Below are 18226 nucleotides of genomic sequence, written 5' to 3' on the forward strand. Positions count from 1 at the left end.
CTTCTGCCCCTCATAATCAGATGTGGAAGTATAATCATGATCTGGCCATCCTGCTTTTCCCACTGTCAGTGAGGAAGGGCAGGCACTCAGAGTTGTCTCTACATGATACATTTGTCTGTTGCTGTAACACATTTGTGCAAGCCCAGAGAGTTTTTGGGCTGGACAAGTTCCTCCATCTCAGAAACTCTGGTTCTTCATACCATAAATGGGGAAGACAAAGTCATTTCCTGGTTAAAGTCTGAGGCATTTGGGCCCCAGAAGACATGGTGTGCTGCCTGCTTTGTGGAGGGATCGCTGCGATAATTTAGTTCCTGTCTGGTGCTTAAGGTGATAATTGGTGACTCATGCAGTCAGTATTAGCCTGCTAATAAAGAGGGAAGGAAACTGAAGGTAGAGCAAGAAATCACTGATGTATGAATCACCTGCACTTTGCTTCTTAGCAAAGAATATAGGCAGGGGAAGTGGTTGTAGTTATTAATGTGAGGTCCATCAGGAAAATGTGGTTTGGGGTTAGTGACTCTTCTGGGACATAAATCATCCACATTTTGTTTTTTGTAACAGCCGGTCAACACTGACCGTAAAACATTAATGAGAGATTCAGGGAAATTTATTTTAGGCATATTAGCCTTTCCAATGAGTGAAACAGAACAGTCTAATTTCTGTTTATAAAAGATGCTGTTGTTCATGTTACATCTGTTGTTTTGATTCATAATAGAGTTTCCATGATTTATGATCTTTCTGTCAACATTGGCCTTCTCTTCTGGTTTTCATTTTTTTGAATAAAGATTTCTTTCAGTTACTAATCAACATGTTTACAAAACTCTCATTTAGGACCTTAGAAGTCTGCATTGTTTGGGACTAGGTCCTATTTAGTTCAGGTGGCCTCCCCAGTGTATAGAGCATTCATCTCCAAACGCATTCATCATTAATATCAGCACAAGGCAGTTCTACATATTTCAATATAAAATGTTCCTTCATACTCCCAGTGAAATTCTGAAGTTGTCCCACCTCGCCTAATTTCCTTCATGTCCTTTCTTTGTAGACCTCAGAGCTGACTTTGAGATTAGAGGGAAATTGTATCAGTGGCAGACTTTGTTCTGGTTGTTTGCAGAGCTCCCACCCGGGTTGTACCAAGTGCCTTCCCCACATTCATGCTCTCTGTGAAGAGGAAAGTATTTCTCTTTCAGTTTTTAGGCAGGAAGCGTGAAGCCAAATATAGCAGCTTGCCTAAGATCACCCATACAAATGCCTGGACTGCCCAGAGAATAAATCTCCAATTTTTGTAAATCTGGCTCTGCTCATTTGCTCATAACAAGGTATTCTTTTCTCTTGTGTTTGTGCTCATATCCTGATAGGAGAATTCCTTGATTTTTTTCAGGAGCTCTGGATCTTGGTGCTCTCTTGGTGCCACCCTGAATTTTGAGAGTCTATGTAAGCAGCCCTTGCCTTTGGAAAGGGCCTTAAAATATTCTGCATTTGTCTGTTTGCAGCTCAACCATTTTTAGCCCTGGCTGCAAAGAAAACCATTGTCAATCACAGATTACTTCTGCTAGGGAGTGGTTCTCACGCTGTGGCTCCTTGTTAGACAAGGAGAATGTGGGGGCTTCCCTTCCTTTCCCCTCCCCTGCATTCCAGCCATTTAAAAGGAAACTTATTTGTTACCCAGAAGGTGAAGAATCCATAGTGCCCTGCCAGTAATATTGAGGAGACTGATACTGTTTTCCCAGAGTCTCTTTTTTTGCTCAGACTTAAAATAGTTTAATTTTTTCCCCCTTTGACAGGGAAATCACTGTATGACAATACCAAACCCATCTATTGTGTATTACTTTAATTGATCCCTTAAGTCTAAGGTATTGCAAATACTTTGGTGCAGGAAGAAACAGTCAGATCTATTTGCATAAACCTAGCAAAGAGCTCAGCATCTCCTTTGAACATGTAGTAAAAATAACATAGTTATATTTACAGCAAGGAGAGCTTGTGTTTGTAACCTTTTTAGTAATTAATAGCAAGACAACAACTCAGATCAGTTCTAGAATGACATCAGCAACAAGCAAGCAGGCAAGACTTGCTGCAGTGAAATAAAGCTGCAATGAATGTGTGTAAGCTCAGACATAATTACCTTAATCCTCAGCCAGTATGAGTTTTAGAGCCAGTTAACTTAATTACTTATTCAGTTTCTGTTTGTTGTGCAGTGATCTCGGAAAAAAATCAACAATAAGCAGTCTCTCTGCTCAGCTCAAGTTCAAGCTTCATTAAGCACCCAGAAAAATGTGTGAAATTCTATCATCAATAATTTTCTCTTCCTGCTCTAGGCATTGCTTTTTTGCAAAGCAAGACAGTGAGAGACAGCACACACATTTCTTACAAATCTCTCCAGGGTGTGGTAGAGATAGAAAGGTGCTTTACCTTGAGGAAAAAAAAGTGCTTTCAGTGGGAACACCCAGTGATCAACATGTAATATTTTGGACTGCTAAATCCACACTCTCCCTCTGCCCCTCACCACCTCAGTTCAAAATAGAGACAAACCCTCCTATGCTGAGGAATTTAAACTTTTGCAGGGGGCAAAACCTCAAGGCATTTGCATCATGCTGGTCCACTTACAGCCTCCAGAGTAGGCTTTAAGGGGGATTTGATGATATCACAGGCATGATAAAGTCTGCTCAAGTTGCCTTCTCAGCAGCCATTTGAATTGATACAGCCATTGTAATAAAAGGAGATGACTGTCCACGAGGGAGCAGTACCTCCAGGGCATGTGGAATACCTGCATGGGCCACCTGGCTTTTTTGGGCCTCCTTTACAGCCATAGATGACAGCATTTTTTATTTGCTTCGAAGTATTGACTGTTGGTTATTTACTACCTTCCTACCACATTTTAAACAAATGTAATTGACCCTTTTGTAGTCAGGCTCTGGAACGCAGGGTCACACAGTCAGCTGTTGATATTGTTGGTGTCTGTCCAAAGTAGATTCAGTGATACATGTTTCTGCAGTAGGAAACCCCAAGCAGAATTTGCCCCATTTGCTTCATGAATAATTGAATTTTCCCTCTAGTGATTTTCTTTGGGCACTTTTTGCTGTATTTGGATAGCTACAAAGCTCTGCAGTTGAGGTCCAAGTACAGCTGATTTGAGGTGGTTTTCCCTCTCACTGCAAGACATGAGCATTTACAAAATCATATTTGGTATTTGTACTTTCATTTAAAACAAATGTGCTTCTTACACCCCGCTGTGCCCCACTTCCTCTCCCCTCAGCCTCACTTCCAGACAAGTGTTCCTCAAAACCTGATGCTCATGGAGTGGAGTGACTGGAAGTAATGGCCTCGAGCAGTGATGCTGTGAGCAGATATTGAAGCAATTTCCTTAGAACCTCTGGCAGCATTTTGCAGTGCTGTCCTGCAATACACCTCAAACCTTGTCCAGCTCTGGATTTTTTGTTTTCTGGGTTTTTTTTGTTTTATATCTCTACATATCTGTTAGTAGAGGGATGCTTTACATGGGACTTGCAATGCCTAATGTCAGGAGAAGCCTTCTTTCATCCCAGAATGAGAGAAAGAAAAATAGCACCTTGGAAAACACAGTAGCTGTCTGTGATGCAAGGATCCTGCAGGTTTGGTCTTGAAACATTGCCCTATTAAGTGGGTAGGTATCACCTCTCATAATGTCCATCTTCTCACTTATTGTACGAAATATTCACTATTTGCCTTTCCAGGGTAAGATTTGGATCTCCCAGTACAGTATCTCTGTTTTGAAAATGAGGGATTAATCATACAGGGAAGGATAGATAGAAGGTGTTTGTGGGAATTATTTTTGGCCTAAAGAAGCCCCTAAAGATTAGCTACAAAGATCTCATTATACTTTTCTGTATGGAACCATTGATGATAAATGTGGATGTACAGAACCAGTTTAATCCCAAATAAGGCAGAGCATCCACACCAGCAGCCCTGAATCTCCAGCCATCTTTGACACAGAGTAACCAAATTAGAAAATAAAAAATAGCCAAAGAGGTTTACACCCTTGGGTTACATGACAGTGACCTGTCACTCACATTTGATCACATAACCCAGCAAAGCAATGGGCCTTGTCCAAATCACATAACCTGATGAAAGTCCCAGGATTCAGATGCACCCCTTGCATTGATTTATACAGGACACAGTCACTCATCTAAGATAACAAAACACATCAGAGCATAGAAGTCAGGGCTGGAGCATCTAGCACCCCAGATTCAGTTTGTCTACATGGTTTGGCCAACTTTCCAGTGAAAAGGGGTGGAAAGTTTCATTGTTGGTCTGCCTCCTCTGTTTCCTTTTCTTCCCCCATTAAATACATAGAAAAGCCAATGCACTCATATACCCATCCCCATCAGACAGATGTGCCCTAACACATAAAATACATTGGCTTGGTACAGGCTGATTTTCACCCAGTGCAGCTGAGGCTGGCCCAAGTGTGTTTTAATTGTGGGAATTCTTACTATATATACAACAGTGCTGGGATACTGGGATACTGGGATACTGGGATACTGGGAGCTGCTTGTGGAAATCAGACTAGCTCAGAGAACGAAAGTTCAGGATGGTTTCCCTGTCACTGATGATGTTCACTCCTATGCAGATTTTCTCTGTGGTGTTCTGCACCACTGAGCCTTACAAAAATATCTCGCTTATGACAAGCACCATATTGCTTCTCGCATCAAGATTAAAAAATACTCCACTGGGTAAGCAACATGTTTCACTGTCAGTGAAAGGAGCACTTCTCAAATCCTTTCTGTTACACTGGGTGCCAGTGAGACTGTGAGTATTGGTACAGTCTGCCTCTGTGAGAAAAAACGGTTGCAGGATCGTACCCAGAAACAATAAATGCCCCAGGTATGAAGTAAAAACAGCTCTAGCCAGTACAAGTTTGTTTGCCAAGTGATAGTATCTGCAGCGCTGGTTGTAGCAATTAAGTCTGCTGAAACATGAAAACAAACACATCCCTCCATCACCTCCAGTTCTCCCCTCTGCAGCAGTGTTTTCATAAGTTAAAGGGGAATGTTCTTTGGTTGCTGCTACTTGGAAGGCATATTAAACCTCACAATCTAGGCTTTAAATCACTTTCTAATAGAATGAGACCTAATGTGGAGAGGGCAGATGGGACAGATTATTCCTCTTCTATTTTCCCATGAAGCTTCTGACACAGGCTACTGTTGGAAGTTAGATAGTAGATTAGTTTGACCTTAGGTCTCATTCAGTATGGTAGCTCTTATACTGTTAAACTCTATAAAGTACACTGCTATCAAATTGCTTTTTACAGCTCTGTCTGGCCCCCTCCTCCTGATGATGTGTGTGGGAAGCCAAGCAAAACGTTCCATTAGTGTTTAGAAAGAGAATTTGAAATATATTTTTCAGTTGATGTTGTAGGATTTATGACTTGTATAGTGCAGAAATTACTTTACTGGACTGGAATCATGTTATGTATTAATGAATTACCAGGATATGAGTCAGCCTTGGAATAGTCTGAGCAGGAAGGTAGCATTCTTCCACAAACAATAATCTGTTGATAAATTGTGCTGAAAGCTGTAATTCAATAGGAATTGTTTTTAAAGAGAATCAGAGAAAGACTATATGTGTATATCTTTTCTCCACTATGGCACATTAATGCCATATTACTGTGCTCAAGCATTCAGTCACACTGATTATGGCCAGATAGCCTTTACCCTGAGTGCTAAACAGAATTGCAATAAAATGACAGCCCTTTCCCAAATATTCAAGAGTTTCATTTTTCTGTGCTTGCACCTACACTCCTGGGCCTTTCAAAAGTGCCCTGGTTTGTTTATTTTCTTCCAATGAGAATAAAAACCTAATCTGTTGAAACAAAGGAGTGTGATTTTTCTTACATTAGGAACCGCTACTCTTTGTTCTGGTAGCTTGGAGAGGAGGCCTTAGTTAGGACAGGTGAAATAAACCCAAAAATCTCAGCTCAAATACTGAGTCAGTGGAATGGAGAAGTGTCTTCTGGGGTTTTGCTGGGTGGAGGATTTTTGAGGCACATTTGCAAATCACGGTGTTGGTATTTTCAGATGGAGACCTGCTGGGATTCTTTAGAGGCCAGCCTTTCTGGGCAGGGTTTTTAAGCAAGCTTTTGAGGCAGAGCCAGAGAACAGGAATTCTTGTGTATATTCAGTGGTCCCTAGACTTCAGCAAGAGCTTGAGGCAAGCTGGGAATGCACAGGTCCACGGGAAGTGAGGGGAAGTGCTGCATTTGAGTTCCCAGCTGAAAACTGAAACTGTGTTGTTGTACTTGCTCTTTCAGCACCATCAAATAACACCAGGCATGTTTTCACCCAGACTAGTCCCTTGTTCCTTCAAGAAGTCTCACTAGCAGCTCCTACTAAAGGGTGATAGAGACAACACCTTAGCAACCTGAACAGTTTTCTCTTTTCAAAAATTGTGGCTAAAATCAAATGTATTGCAGGATAGACGGAATATTCCTTCCTTGATACAGAAAGGGTAAAGCCTTTATTATGTTCTCCACAGGCTGTTAAGCTGCTCTTACAGAGTTGCTGTGTAAATAGTGGCTTGAGCAGAGTGCAGACTAGTAAACATATTTATGTTTGTAGGAAAACAAATAAACCTGCCTGAAGTTTCTTTTAATGTGCTTCTCTCGATATATGGCTTCTCCCACCCCAAGCTCTTGATGTAATAGCACAGTTTATTCCTATAATAGCAGTAGATAATTCAGCTTGCCTTTGCCTTGGGAAATGATTGATACTGGAAAATTATACATTTGCTTATAAAATCCTGGCAATGTCTTGATAAAAGTAGTTCTTTTTCTTAAAAAAAATTGGAAAAGTATTGACTCTAACTGCATTTTAGATTGTCCTAGCAGAACAATGGTAAGAGGACAAACGTAACAGGAGCCAAAGCCAATTGCCTCCTGATGGGTTCCTGAGATCAACAGAGGAACCTAAGCACAACAAAGCCCTCAAGTAGTGGAGAGGGGTGGGGAAGAGCTGGGGCAGGCAAGCATAGGCCCAAGAGCAAGGGTAATGTCTGACAAGTGTAAGCATTGGCACAACCTCTGTCTCCAATTTTGAGATGTCCTCCACACAGAAAATTAGACTTTTGCCTTTCTGGTCTCAATCTCACCTCACGTCACAGCAGATTCAGCCCTCAAAGCCTGGAGGAGGTTGTGTTGCTGGGAGTGGTTGTGTCCAACTGTCACATAAGGAAATACAAGTTGGCTCAAGAGGACCTTTGTTTTCATACCATAAACGCTTCTGTTTCAAAATCTTTTACCAAAGACAATCTGTACCTAATGTGAGTAAGCTATAGATATAGCTTACTTATAATTCAGTGTCAGAGATGTGCTGAGGATGGTGGTCCCCTCTTCTGCCAAGCAATGCATTTGTTAGCACAAGTGCACCTTTCACAGAGCAGTGAAGGTGTGGCTGCACAGATTGGTCCCTGAAATGCTCATACATTGAAAAGAGCTGTTACCCAAGGGCTGCACATCCTTGATGCTCACAGTGCTACAGCTCTATTGGTGCTAACATACTTAACAGCTTGGCTGTAACAAAAATGCCACTGGCTGTTTCTGCACTTGGCATTCTCCAGGCTAAGCATTCAGAGGGTACAGCTTTAAATCAGGCTTATTTATCACAGCTTTCCTGACCTTTCTCTGATTTGCCATTGCTGAAAAGTTGAAAATGTACTTGGACTTTCTTCGGCCTTCCACCAAGCACTTCCATCCCTTCCTGATGCAATCATGGGAAGACTTTGTATCTCCTGTGATCTGACAAAATGCTTAGCTTAACTCATTTCTTATTGATTTTAAAAGTAATAGGTAATAAGAATGAATAATAACATTAAGTGTACTTAGACATTTTTTATACTATTAGCTTTGGTTGTTAGCAGATAATGGTGCTTTACTCAGGTTTAGATCCCTATAGTGTATTTTTATGTTTTAAAAATCTTTTGGAAATCCCCTTAAAAATTGTCATTCACAAAGACAGCAGTAAGGAGAAAAAGCAGGATGAGAGAACTGCCATGACCTTATGGTGAGGTTAAGTATGGTGTGCTCAACAGAGAAAACCAGTACCAATTTGAAACCTTCCCTTCCAAATGCCTTTATAGAACACCTCTCTTGGCTCACTTTGTGCCTGTGACCTTGGACAAACTTACTAATTTTATACTATTGTGTCTAGTTATTAGTAGGTTTTTTCTATGTTCCATAAGAGACCAGGCAAACTTCCTTACCTGCAAAAAAAACCAAACAAAAAAAACCCTTCCTTTTTTTACCTTCTCTATTTGAAAGTATCTGCAGAGCTGCCTCTGGTGACCAGCATTGGTTTTCTCATTCTTCTCTCTGCTAGGATAGCTGACCAAGTTCAAAATTGAGCTCGGATGAAGAATCAGAGGAAGAGGGAAATTTGGCTTGGCACTTTTTCCTCCTCAGCAGTCACACGGTGAAAAGTCACTGCTGTTCCCCACATGGTGAAAAGTTGTCACTGCTGTTCCCCAACGCTGCTTGCAGAGAGATTTAGCAAGTAGTTTTGCTTAACCATGTTTAAAATATTAGAAGAAATCACTATCTGCCAAAATTGAATTTATAAGGTAATCCTCTACCATGGTTCTGTTTTTAAGTTTGGTGCTGCCCCCAAAAATAGCAGATGGTAGAGTCTTCCATCCTGCTGCTGCAGGGAAATATATCTGAAATCTTTTTTTGTCCAACAGCAGAGAAATAATAATGTAACAATAATGGTGATGATAATGATGATGTATTTCATTGTAGAAAGAGCCTTGCTCCAAATCCCACCACCTACAGTCAAAGAAACCCCCAAAGACCCCAAAGTTGGCTGCCAATTTTTGCCTGGCTGAAATTGCCAGCTTCTGCAGTTTCCATCCTAAAGCATAAACCTTCCTACCCCTTGGGCAGAGCTCTTGGTGATCCAAAAGCAAGCAATGCATGGCTGATGCAAGAGGCAGAACAAAGCCATAGTGCCTGGGAGCAGACTTGGCTGTGCAGTGCTGACAGGAAGAGGAATGTGTGGTGGTCACTGGGCTTGGCACACGTGCTAAGGGGAACACACACGTGTGCTCAGGGAATAGGCTTTTACTGCAGTGAGATGTTGTTCCACAGCCCCGTTTCTGCAGACTCAGAGGAAGTCCTGAGGGAAGCTTGTGGAAGAAAAGGAGCTTGTGGATTCTGTGTGGAAGAAAAACTAAATATGGAATTTTTGAAAGAAACTGAAAAGAGAAGGGAAAATTAATTTTTTGCTACATGAGATCACATAAAGCTCCCTTGGAAGAGTTCCTAAAGAAAAGATTGTGTTTACTGCGGAGAGGGAGCAAAGAATCTAGGCTTACAATTTTATTGCCAAGTCTTGTTTTTTAACCTGTTTTCCTTTTGTTTTCAAACCCAGGAGACAGCACGGTGGTTCACAGAAAGTGCAACTGGTCTCTTTTGATAAGGTCTGATAGCAGAGATAAAGGAAACAAGCTGCCATTTGCCTTTAAAGACCTTCCCAAATGTACTGTCTTGTTCTTCCTAAAAGCAGTTCCCTTTGCTTTAACGTCTGGGTAAATAGTGGGAAACCAATTGCTGTGATGTTAATGAGGGTGATGAGTTTGCTGGGAGAAGAGTGCTCCCCTTGGTGCTTAGCATCAAAGAAGGATCTTCCTGCTGCAGTTCCTCTAACACTGAGGGGGCCAATGAAAAATTGCTGTCTTTTGAACTGAGGTGAATTCACAGGAATTAGTAGAGGCAGCCAGCCAGCCCAAGGGAACTGCTTAGTTGGAATCATTCCTGCCTTCTTGAGTGTAACCTCAGGCCCAAGAAAATAATATGAGAAATCTAAAAGGAGGTACCTGCTTAGTCCTGAAAGGATCAGGTATTCATTGCAGTTTTTAGGATAAATTATTCAGCCTTTACAAAATTTAGCAGTTTAAAAAGGATCACACCAATTTGAACTCTGAAAGTTACACTGATGGAAAAGATTAAGGGATCTGTTCAGGAAAACACCTAGACAATCCCTTCTGGGACAGGGGTGCTGTTAAAGTTTACCAAGCAAAATGCTGGAAGCTGCTTAAGTACAGGAGGTAGGACTAAATGAGTATGAGTATTTAATGTTGGCATTAAACATCCTCATTCTATCAAAATAAACATCCAGTTTCTGGATTATGTCTTGAAAGACGTCATTCAATTTCAGACATGTAGCAGAAGTGTGAGAACACACAGCAAAAGGAGAAGTTGGTGATGCCCAGAGATTCCTTAGAGCAAAGCAAGAGCATCTAAAATGATCAGACCAAAATAATAAACAACAGAGACAGCTGTGGCTCCCTAAACTGCACTTGCACTAGAGCTGTGTGAACGCCAGAGTGTTCATACTGCATCTGGTGCTGTATGAAGACAGAGAAAGACGAGTCCTGTCCTCAGAGTGACAGCCCCAGGAGCAGAGGTGGGGGTTATTGAACTTGCTGTGGGTACAGATAAGCGGGGAGGAAGATGAAAACAAGCTGTTTCCAGGAGCTCAATATACGGAATGAAAACATACAGATCCTGAGGCTGTGAGGCAGAATTAGGTAGATAACATTGGTCCTTAGTACAGCTATGTACTGTGTGCCTATCCCTGAAGCTGAGTAGCAGTCACTTCATCGTGTACTGTTAAATCCTTGAAATACCTCCTCAGTGGGATGCTTACATAATAAGTCACAGGTTTCTAATTATTTATTGCCTCTGTCTTGAGCATATATTGCAGGTTTCTTTTGCTGTTTATATACATTTATTTGGTTTACTACTTCTTTGCATTCTAACAAATCATCTCTAATAAAAAGCACATTTCCTTGTGAACAGAATCAATTTCCTTCAGAAGTCTTTCAGCCCCTGATTAGTGGGTTACATTTGGTCTTCACTAATCACATACTTAACTGCGAGCAATAAAATTCTTAAATAAATAAATGCTTTGGTCCAAGTCAACATTAGTCATAATGGACAGTTTCCCCCTCAAATTTCTGAAGTACAAGATGAGACTGTGCTACCTGGGCACTTAGCTTCCCATTAAAAGTAACAGCAATTAATGCCAGATCTGGTTTTTTTCTGCAGGTCATTAGGTATGTTATTAACAATTAAGTCTCAGCAGCAAGATGACTTGATTGCAGCTCAGTAGTGCAGTGGGAAGTCTAAATGGGTGTGGGTTTTCAATTACTTTTAAAGGCCTGGGGTTATGGCTATTTTTTTTTCCTTCTTTGTATTAGCCTGCTCCAGAAGCACTCAGTGGGAAGGTAATGAAGTAGAAGATTTGTACATTACTACATCTTTCCCTGCTTCCTTTTCATTGGTTTTATTATTGTAGGCTTTGAAACTTAAGGAGAAGTTAGCTGTAAGCCATTCCTCCTGGTCAGGGTTGGCCGTGTGTTAGAGAGCTGCACTCTCACATGGAGGATGCATTTTTACTAACTGTGAACAGGGCTAAGTCACTGTGGATCAGAAAACCTGAGATGTGGTGGAAAACCCCATCACACGGCTGCTGTAGCAAAACAATGCCTTCCCAGCACTGAATTTAAACCACCATTTGTTGGGGAACATGGCTTGAATCATGACTCCCTATGGCCCAGCAACCACTCAGATTAAGATATGTGGTTTCCCTAATGTCTGTCAAATATTGTTGGAAACCGGGCTGGCTGGGCTGTGAGGTGAACAACATTACATGGGTGGTATCAGCTCCCCGCAGAAATTGGAGGTGGGGGGAGGAGAAGACAGAATATAACTCTCAGCCAAAATACATACAAAAAAAGCATTAGTGTTTATTTTAAAAACATCATGTAACACTTCTTTAGAGTTTCTATGTATGTGTGCTTAATGAATGAGAACAAGGAAAGGCTCTGTTTCTCAGAGGAGCCGATAACTTGGAAGCTGGGAAAGGTGAACACAAAACATTCTGACTAACCTTGAGTTTGGCTGGTGTGCCTGGCCTGGGGTGCTCCACGCTGAGTCCACATTTGGCTTGGGGGTTAAAAATAAACCAGGGCTGTGTGAGATGGACAAAACAGAGCTACATCTTGTGGGCCTTTGCATGAGGAGAATGTGGCCTTGTTAGGAGATAAGCCCAGTGCCCTGAGAGGGCTGGGGTGTGCCCACTGCACTGGGACGCCAGGGCCACTGCTCCCAGCCTGGGGCTCAACCCCCTCCAACAGCTGAATCTGAAACCCACAGGCTCCTTGCTGAGGATATTCTTCAGAGCAGCCTGGGCAGCAATTATGGGGTAGATAAAAATCTTTGCTGCCATAGTCAAGGTGTACCTGAGCTTACTGGGAGGATTGAGAATGTCTGGACTCACAGCTGTAACAGCACTTTAAAATATTGCTGTAATATCAAAAATGAGCATTTTTGACTGATGTGCCAGTGTTCAGGGTGTCATCAGTCACTTCTACTGATGAAGGCATTGATAGGAGAGATAGATATTTTCTTTTATTTTTATTGTATATTCCATTTCTAAGTAAAAAATATTTCTTTTCTGTTTTACTTCTATTTAAAATAGTATATTTAAATTTAATTTATCTATTTGGCAAATATGCAGTGATCTAGTGCATACTTCATGTCTCGCCTCACCACACACAGACAAAAAGATGGGTTCTTTGCTTACAGTGTCCTGAATCTTTACAGTCTGCCCTCTGTTCCCCTTGCCTGTTATCGCTTTGGTTGATTGTCTTTGAGCCACTCCTGTCTTGTTCTCTGTAGCACAAATAGCACCACCAAATAACAATGATCTCTCCTTGCCACTTTTATTTTCAGATCAGGTGAAAAATACTCCAGGCTCGAGACTAAACTCTTATCCAGTTATGATGTATGACCTGTGTTTTGGAAGGAGGCTCCCAGTTTCACAAACTCACCTAGCTACTTAGTGTGTGTCTCAGAGAAAAGCTGTTGAGATGACTGTTAGTTTTCTCTAAACAATTTCTTCTCTTGTTCTTACATTATTAGATTGCAACAAAATACAACAATTAGCTCGTAACATTAGGTTGTAAACATTAGATTGTAACAAAATTACATTAAGAAAAATAGACAGGGAAATCCTCCTTTTGGAAGTAGATTTTTAATGTGAAATTGGGAAGCTGGGCGTTGCATTTTTCAGTTCTGTAACCACAACCCTCAAATCACACCTCTGTGCAAGTGAGTTTTGCACATGTGCATTCTGTCAGGGAGTCACAGCAGTTCCTGCATCAGTTTGCAATTGAAAAACATCTCTAAATCCAGCAGGATGTACCAGTCTCACCTGGTGCTGAGCTGCTTATTTTAGTGCTTTTTTGGAAATGTCCTGCTTTACACTTTGATTTCCTTATCACTGGTTCCTTTTAATTACTCTGAAATTTATTTTAGAGCAATGACAATCAGGAGTACAGGGTACTGTGTCTGAGGGCTGGAAACAGAGTACAGAAAGCCTTTCACTTCAGAGCTGCTGGTTGGAATCCAGCTCAGGTTCAGGCTTAGCAAAAATCGCCGCTGTGTGATGGCTTCTGGGTGCCCTGCACTCTACGTCCACAAACGAGTCAGTGTCCACATCACACAAACCACAGAACAATTGGTGCTACTGTAATTGGGAATCTAGTGGCAGCACCAGTGGAAAGGGCAGGGGCTTGAATGAGCATGGAAAATGAGCTGCTTTATTCCCTGCTCCCTCAGGTCACCTTTGAGACACATCTGTTTGAGGAAACTCAGAAGAAATTCGATCTCTGGTAGCTCCCTTCTGGAGATAGAAGAATTTACTTTGCAGTACTGACAGTCTGACACCCACTAAAAAACTTTACATTCAAGAAAAATAAAGATCATTATGGGATCGTTTAACATGGGAAAGCCTGAACTTAAAAAAAAAAAGTTACATATGATTGAAAAATCAACAATAAAATCCAAAAGCTGACTTGAAATAATAGGAACCTAGCCAAACTAATATTATCAAGCATGGCCACCACTGCCAAAAATTGCTTCCCTCAAAACCCCAGGGAAATCCTGGTCTTTTATTAAACCACTGAACAATCTCTTCCAGTTGAATCCCTTCTAGGGAAAAAATAAGGATTGCTTCCTCTGTTCAAACATTCTCTTTGGAGGTGAGAACATGGATTACTGGAAGAGATCTTGGACTCTGTTCAGCCTGAGATGATGTCTTGATGTCATGGAAACAGGGACTGGAAGGAGCTGTCAGCAGCACAGGACACCATAAAGAGAAGTCTGGCACTGCCTGTGTGCCCACGAATCCATGGTGGAGCTTGGAAGGGACCTTTGGGGGTCACCTGCTCCAACCCCTGAACTTGGCACTTCCATTGGGTCTGCTGTGAAGTAGGGAGCTCCTTTCTGAAGATTTCATATGTATCATTAGTGTTCCTAAAAAAAGCTGGCAGGAAACTAATCATGTGCTACCAGCAGTGAATTTTAGCCCTGTAGTCCCTGCAAGCTTCAAACAGCTCAGCTGTGAAGACACCTCTTAATATGCTGAAATGACACTGTCACCTATGCTGATTGCAGTGGTATGAATTTTTGGCTAAGCAAAAGTAAAAAAAATGTGTTTGATGTCAGATAAGTGCATTAGCAAATCTGAAATGTTCGGAGACAGCTTGGACTCCATGTGAATTTATGCCAAATGCAACCAAAAATAGAATACAAACTTCAGCCTTAAGATGAAGTTTTACACCACATTTCTTCAAAAACACAACATTTTGACTTTTCATCTTAAAACAACTTTAAATCATTTTAAGAGCACCTCAGACCCAGGAAGTTAATTTGTAAGTATTTATTTGGGCGTGTGGCAGGGGGAAAATTGGGAGCAACACAATACAAAATTGTTTGTGTGTTTGAGTGTGTACATGGGGGTAGGGGCGGGCCTGTAACCTGCCACATCTCTGCTTTTGTATTTTGTGACTTCTCTTCAGTAGATGAGGCTACCATATTTTGTAGTGTTGTCTGTACAAAGGAGGCAGGGTTTAGATGCCCACGTTTGTTCCTCACTGTTGTGGTAAAGCAGGATTTGAAACTCGGGGCTGTGAAGGTCAAATTCCCAACTCCATGGTGTCTTGTGAGATGAGGGTGGTGGGAAATAAGCACATCCTTCCAGGCTAAATATGGAGAGGTGTTGTGAAGCACCACAGAGGTGTGAGGGGCAGCTTCAAAGTTCCTGGGAGCCCAGGGATAACAGCATCCAGAGCACAGATTTCAGAGTTTCCAAAAAAAAAAGAGAGAGGATTTCAGCATCCTGTATCACACCACCAGTTTCTTGTAATGAAGAGTATGTGGTGCATATTTTTGCCTTTTCTATGACAAGTGCTGAATTCCTCAGGGGGCTGGTGATTGTGCAGGCAGGGCTCTGCAGAAAGCTGGGTCCCTCCCTGCCTCCCTCGGGCGGGAGCAGCCGGGGCTGAGGCTCAGCCAGGGGAACCTGCGCTGGGGCTCCCCTTGCTCCAGCAGCCCGAGCAGGATGCTGAATTCAGCAGACTGAATTTCTGAGAGCAGCAGCAGGGGGAGGAATGAGGGGTTTAAAGGGTGGAAAAGCTATGGAGTAGAAATGCATTTGGACATCCTGAGTGCCTTGGCAAGCAGTGGTCACGTCATCAGGCAGACTGTCCTTCCACAGGCCAAGAGGGAAGTGCATCCTCCTCAGTGGGAAGAAAAATAAGCCATATATGCAGGCACACAAGGTGCTGCATGTGAAAGCAGTGCATAAAGACATGGACTAAACTAGTGCAGGGTAAGATCACTCTTGAGAAATACAAAATTAGTTTTGAAAAAGAGACTCCCGAGGTAAGTCAGAGGCCAGAAAATGAACTGCTTTTGCAAATTTCCCTCAATTCCACGTGGCGAACGAGGTTACACATGAATGAAGCCATGATGTATGATTTGGCTTCTTAAGCATTAAAAATCCTTTAAACTATAGCTGCAGTGTTCATTCCCAAATGATTTCACTTTGTGTATTTATTTAGAGAAAGCTGAAACAGTTTGCCATTGATGTGTATTCAAAAGCTGCACATTTCCAAGATGATAAAGGAAACCTTAAAAAGAAATTACTTTCAGAGCTCAAATAATGATATTTTAAAATGAACAAAAAATGCATTAAAAATTAAATAGATGTGAGAGAAAAACTTCAGTTGTCATCTTTTTGTGACTTGATCATAGAAAGTGATTGTGATGCACACATAAAACTGGATAGCACAGATTTCTGTTCATCGTGTTTATTTAATTTTATGTTATGCATTTGCCTGAACAGTTGCTTCCCACATTGTGAGTTATCTTTTGTGTAAATGTTTTGAAACATTTAAAGTTGGAGGTCATATAAAATATAGCTGTTTGTATCATTCTAAATGCATAAACTCTCACACAGATTTGGAGTTGTGTACACATACAGGAAATCTTCATTTTAGAGTTCAGGAAGGTAAGTATTTGCATTTATAGTGACAGAATGAGACTAAGAATGTCTCATTAAATATCAAAACTATGTAAATAATACTTGGATATAGGAATTGGGTAGAATACCCTGAAGTAGGGTGAGTTTTCAAGATTTTTCAAACACCAACAGCTTTCCAAGCATGTACAGTATAAAAGTCTAAGTTACATTTTGTAATGGTGTTGTTCAGGTTTTGTTGTTTAAAAGTAGCTCTAGAAAGGGTGGAAACTGTCATAAGAATACTATTCCACTCATTTATACCTCAGGAACATTGGAGGAATGAGATTTGTTGAAATTACCACTTTCAAATAATGTCATTGTATTCAGTTTTCTGACCTACAAGCAGAAAAATTAATCACTGAATTTATTTTTTTAAAAAATTAACTCAAAAGTGTTATTATGCACAGATTTCTATTTAAGATACCTTTAATATTTTCAGCAAGTCCATTCTTTTGGGACTGCTGTCAAATGAACCTCCACAGCACCTGCTCAGCAAAGCCTTTGTACTGTCCTGGAAGGAACAGGCTCTTGGTTGCTTTTCTCATGGCCTGCTGGATGGAAGAGCTGTGTAAGCCAGGGTTTCACATTGCTGAGCAGTGATAATTAGACATACCTGACTTTTTTTTAAGAGGAAGAGGTCATATTTCCTTGAGTTGGGTAGAATGTGGGCTTTGGACTAATCCTCTCTGTGCTAGGTGCAGCCTATCCTTTCCTTGTGCTGGCTTATTCTCTGGCAATGTTTTGCTTACCCTCTGCAAGTCAGTACAGTCTTCTAAGGCAGAGCAGAAGTCTGAGAGCAACTCCCTGTGCTGGTGGGCAAGATGTCAGCATATTGGTCAGGGAAAGAGGGAATTGCTTGACCCAACCTAAACCTTTTTTCCATTGTGCCATTAACTTCCCCAAAAGCTCCATACTCACGCAGCCCTGCTGGGTCAGTATAATCAGAAGTTAAAGGTTGCCATCTAATGGGGAACGTACATAATACAATCTTCGTCGGATTTTACCAAATTATCTCTTCTTGTCCTTCTCCATGTACCTGTTAGTATTTTCTTTACAAGGCACTAGAGGAATGAGAATGATGTTTCATTCTGATTTTACGTGGGATGGTAAATTATACTTTATCAGTAACAAGATGTCACAACCCCATGAGAAAATCCAGTCATTCAGTGTAACCAGAATAAATCTGATTTCTTAATGCTTTTTCTATTAATTCAGATATAGATGAGTGTTCCTTTGAACGGACCTGTGACCACACCTGTATCAACTACCCTGGAAGCTTTGAGTGTCTCTGCCACAAAGGCTACACCTTGTACGGACTGACGCACTGTGGAGGTTTGGAAACTGAGTTTTGCTTTCCTGTGTGTTTGTTTGCTTTGTGAACTGTTTACAGAGCCTCACATTCTTTTAGATTAAGGTTTTATAACTCAAGATGATAAAGACATAACGTTAAAATAAAATATCATGAACTGGGTGTGACTAAAATTTCAATATCTCAAATTTGCTGAAGCATTCCCAGGAGGAAAAACACCAATGAAAACCAATGTGCCACCATTTTTTGATCAGAACTTCCACAGGAGTGAGGTTACTCACAACTGTAGGGAGGCTTCATGTGATGGACAACAAAGAGAATAGGGGAAAGATGTCAATTTTGCAAAGTTTCTGTATTTTGGCTCAATTGGCATTTGTCCTTAGCTGTCTGTGACATAAAATGTCTGTGGAATGCATAACAGCAGGCTGTGGTGGATCTTCCTCCCATCTTCTGCTTTCAACCTTTTTGGTGTGACTGGAAAGGATTGGTGCTGTAATGTTTCATTATCCAGGAGAGAGAT

General features: G+C 41.2%; 1 protein-coding gene across 2 annotated transcripts in view; it reads left to right on the top strand.

The window, feature by feature from the left end:
* The window catches only part of SCUBE1 (signal peptide, CUB domain and EGF like domain containing 1), a 189301-nt gene that overhangs the window by 143213 nt on the left and 27862 nt on the right, over positions 1 to 18226 (top strand). For both annotated transcript variants that reach the window (XM_063395410.1, XM_063395409.1), the window contains one exon: positions 17613 to 17729. In XM_063395410.1, the coding sequence (XP_063251480.1) occupies positions 17613 to 17729 (117 nt within the window). The remainder of the gene's footprint in view (positions 1 to 17612; positions 17730 to 18226) is intronic.

The sequence above is a fragment of the Prinia subflava genome, chromosome 4 (genome assembly GCF_021018805.1).
Source record: "Prinia subflava isolate CZ2003 ecotype Zambia chromosome 4, Cam_Psub_1.2, whole genome shotgun sequence".
Classification (NCBI taxonomy): domain Eukaryota; kingdom Metazoa; phylum Chordata; class Aves; order Passeriformes; family Cisticolidae; genus Prinia; species Prinia subflava.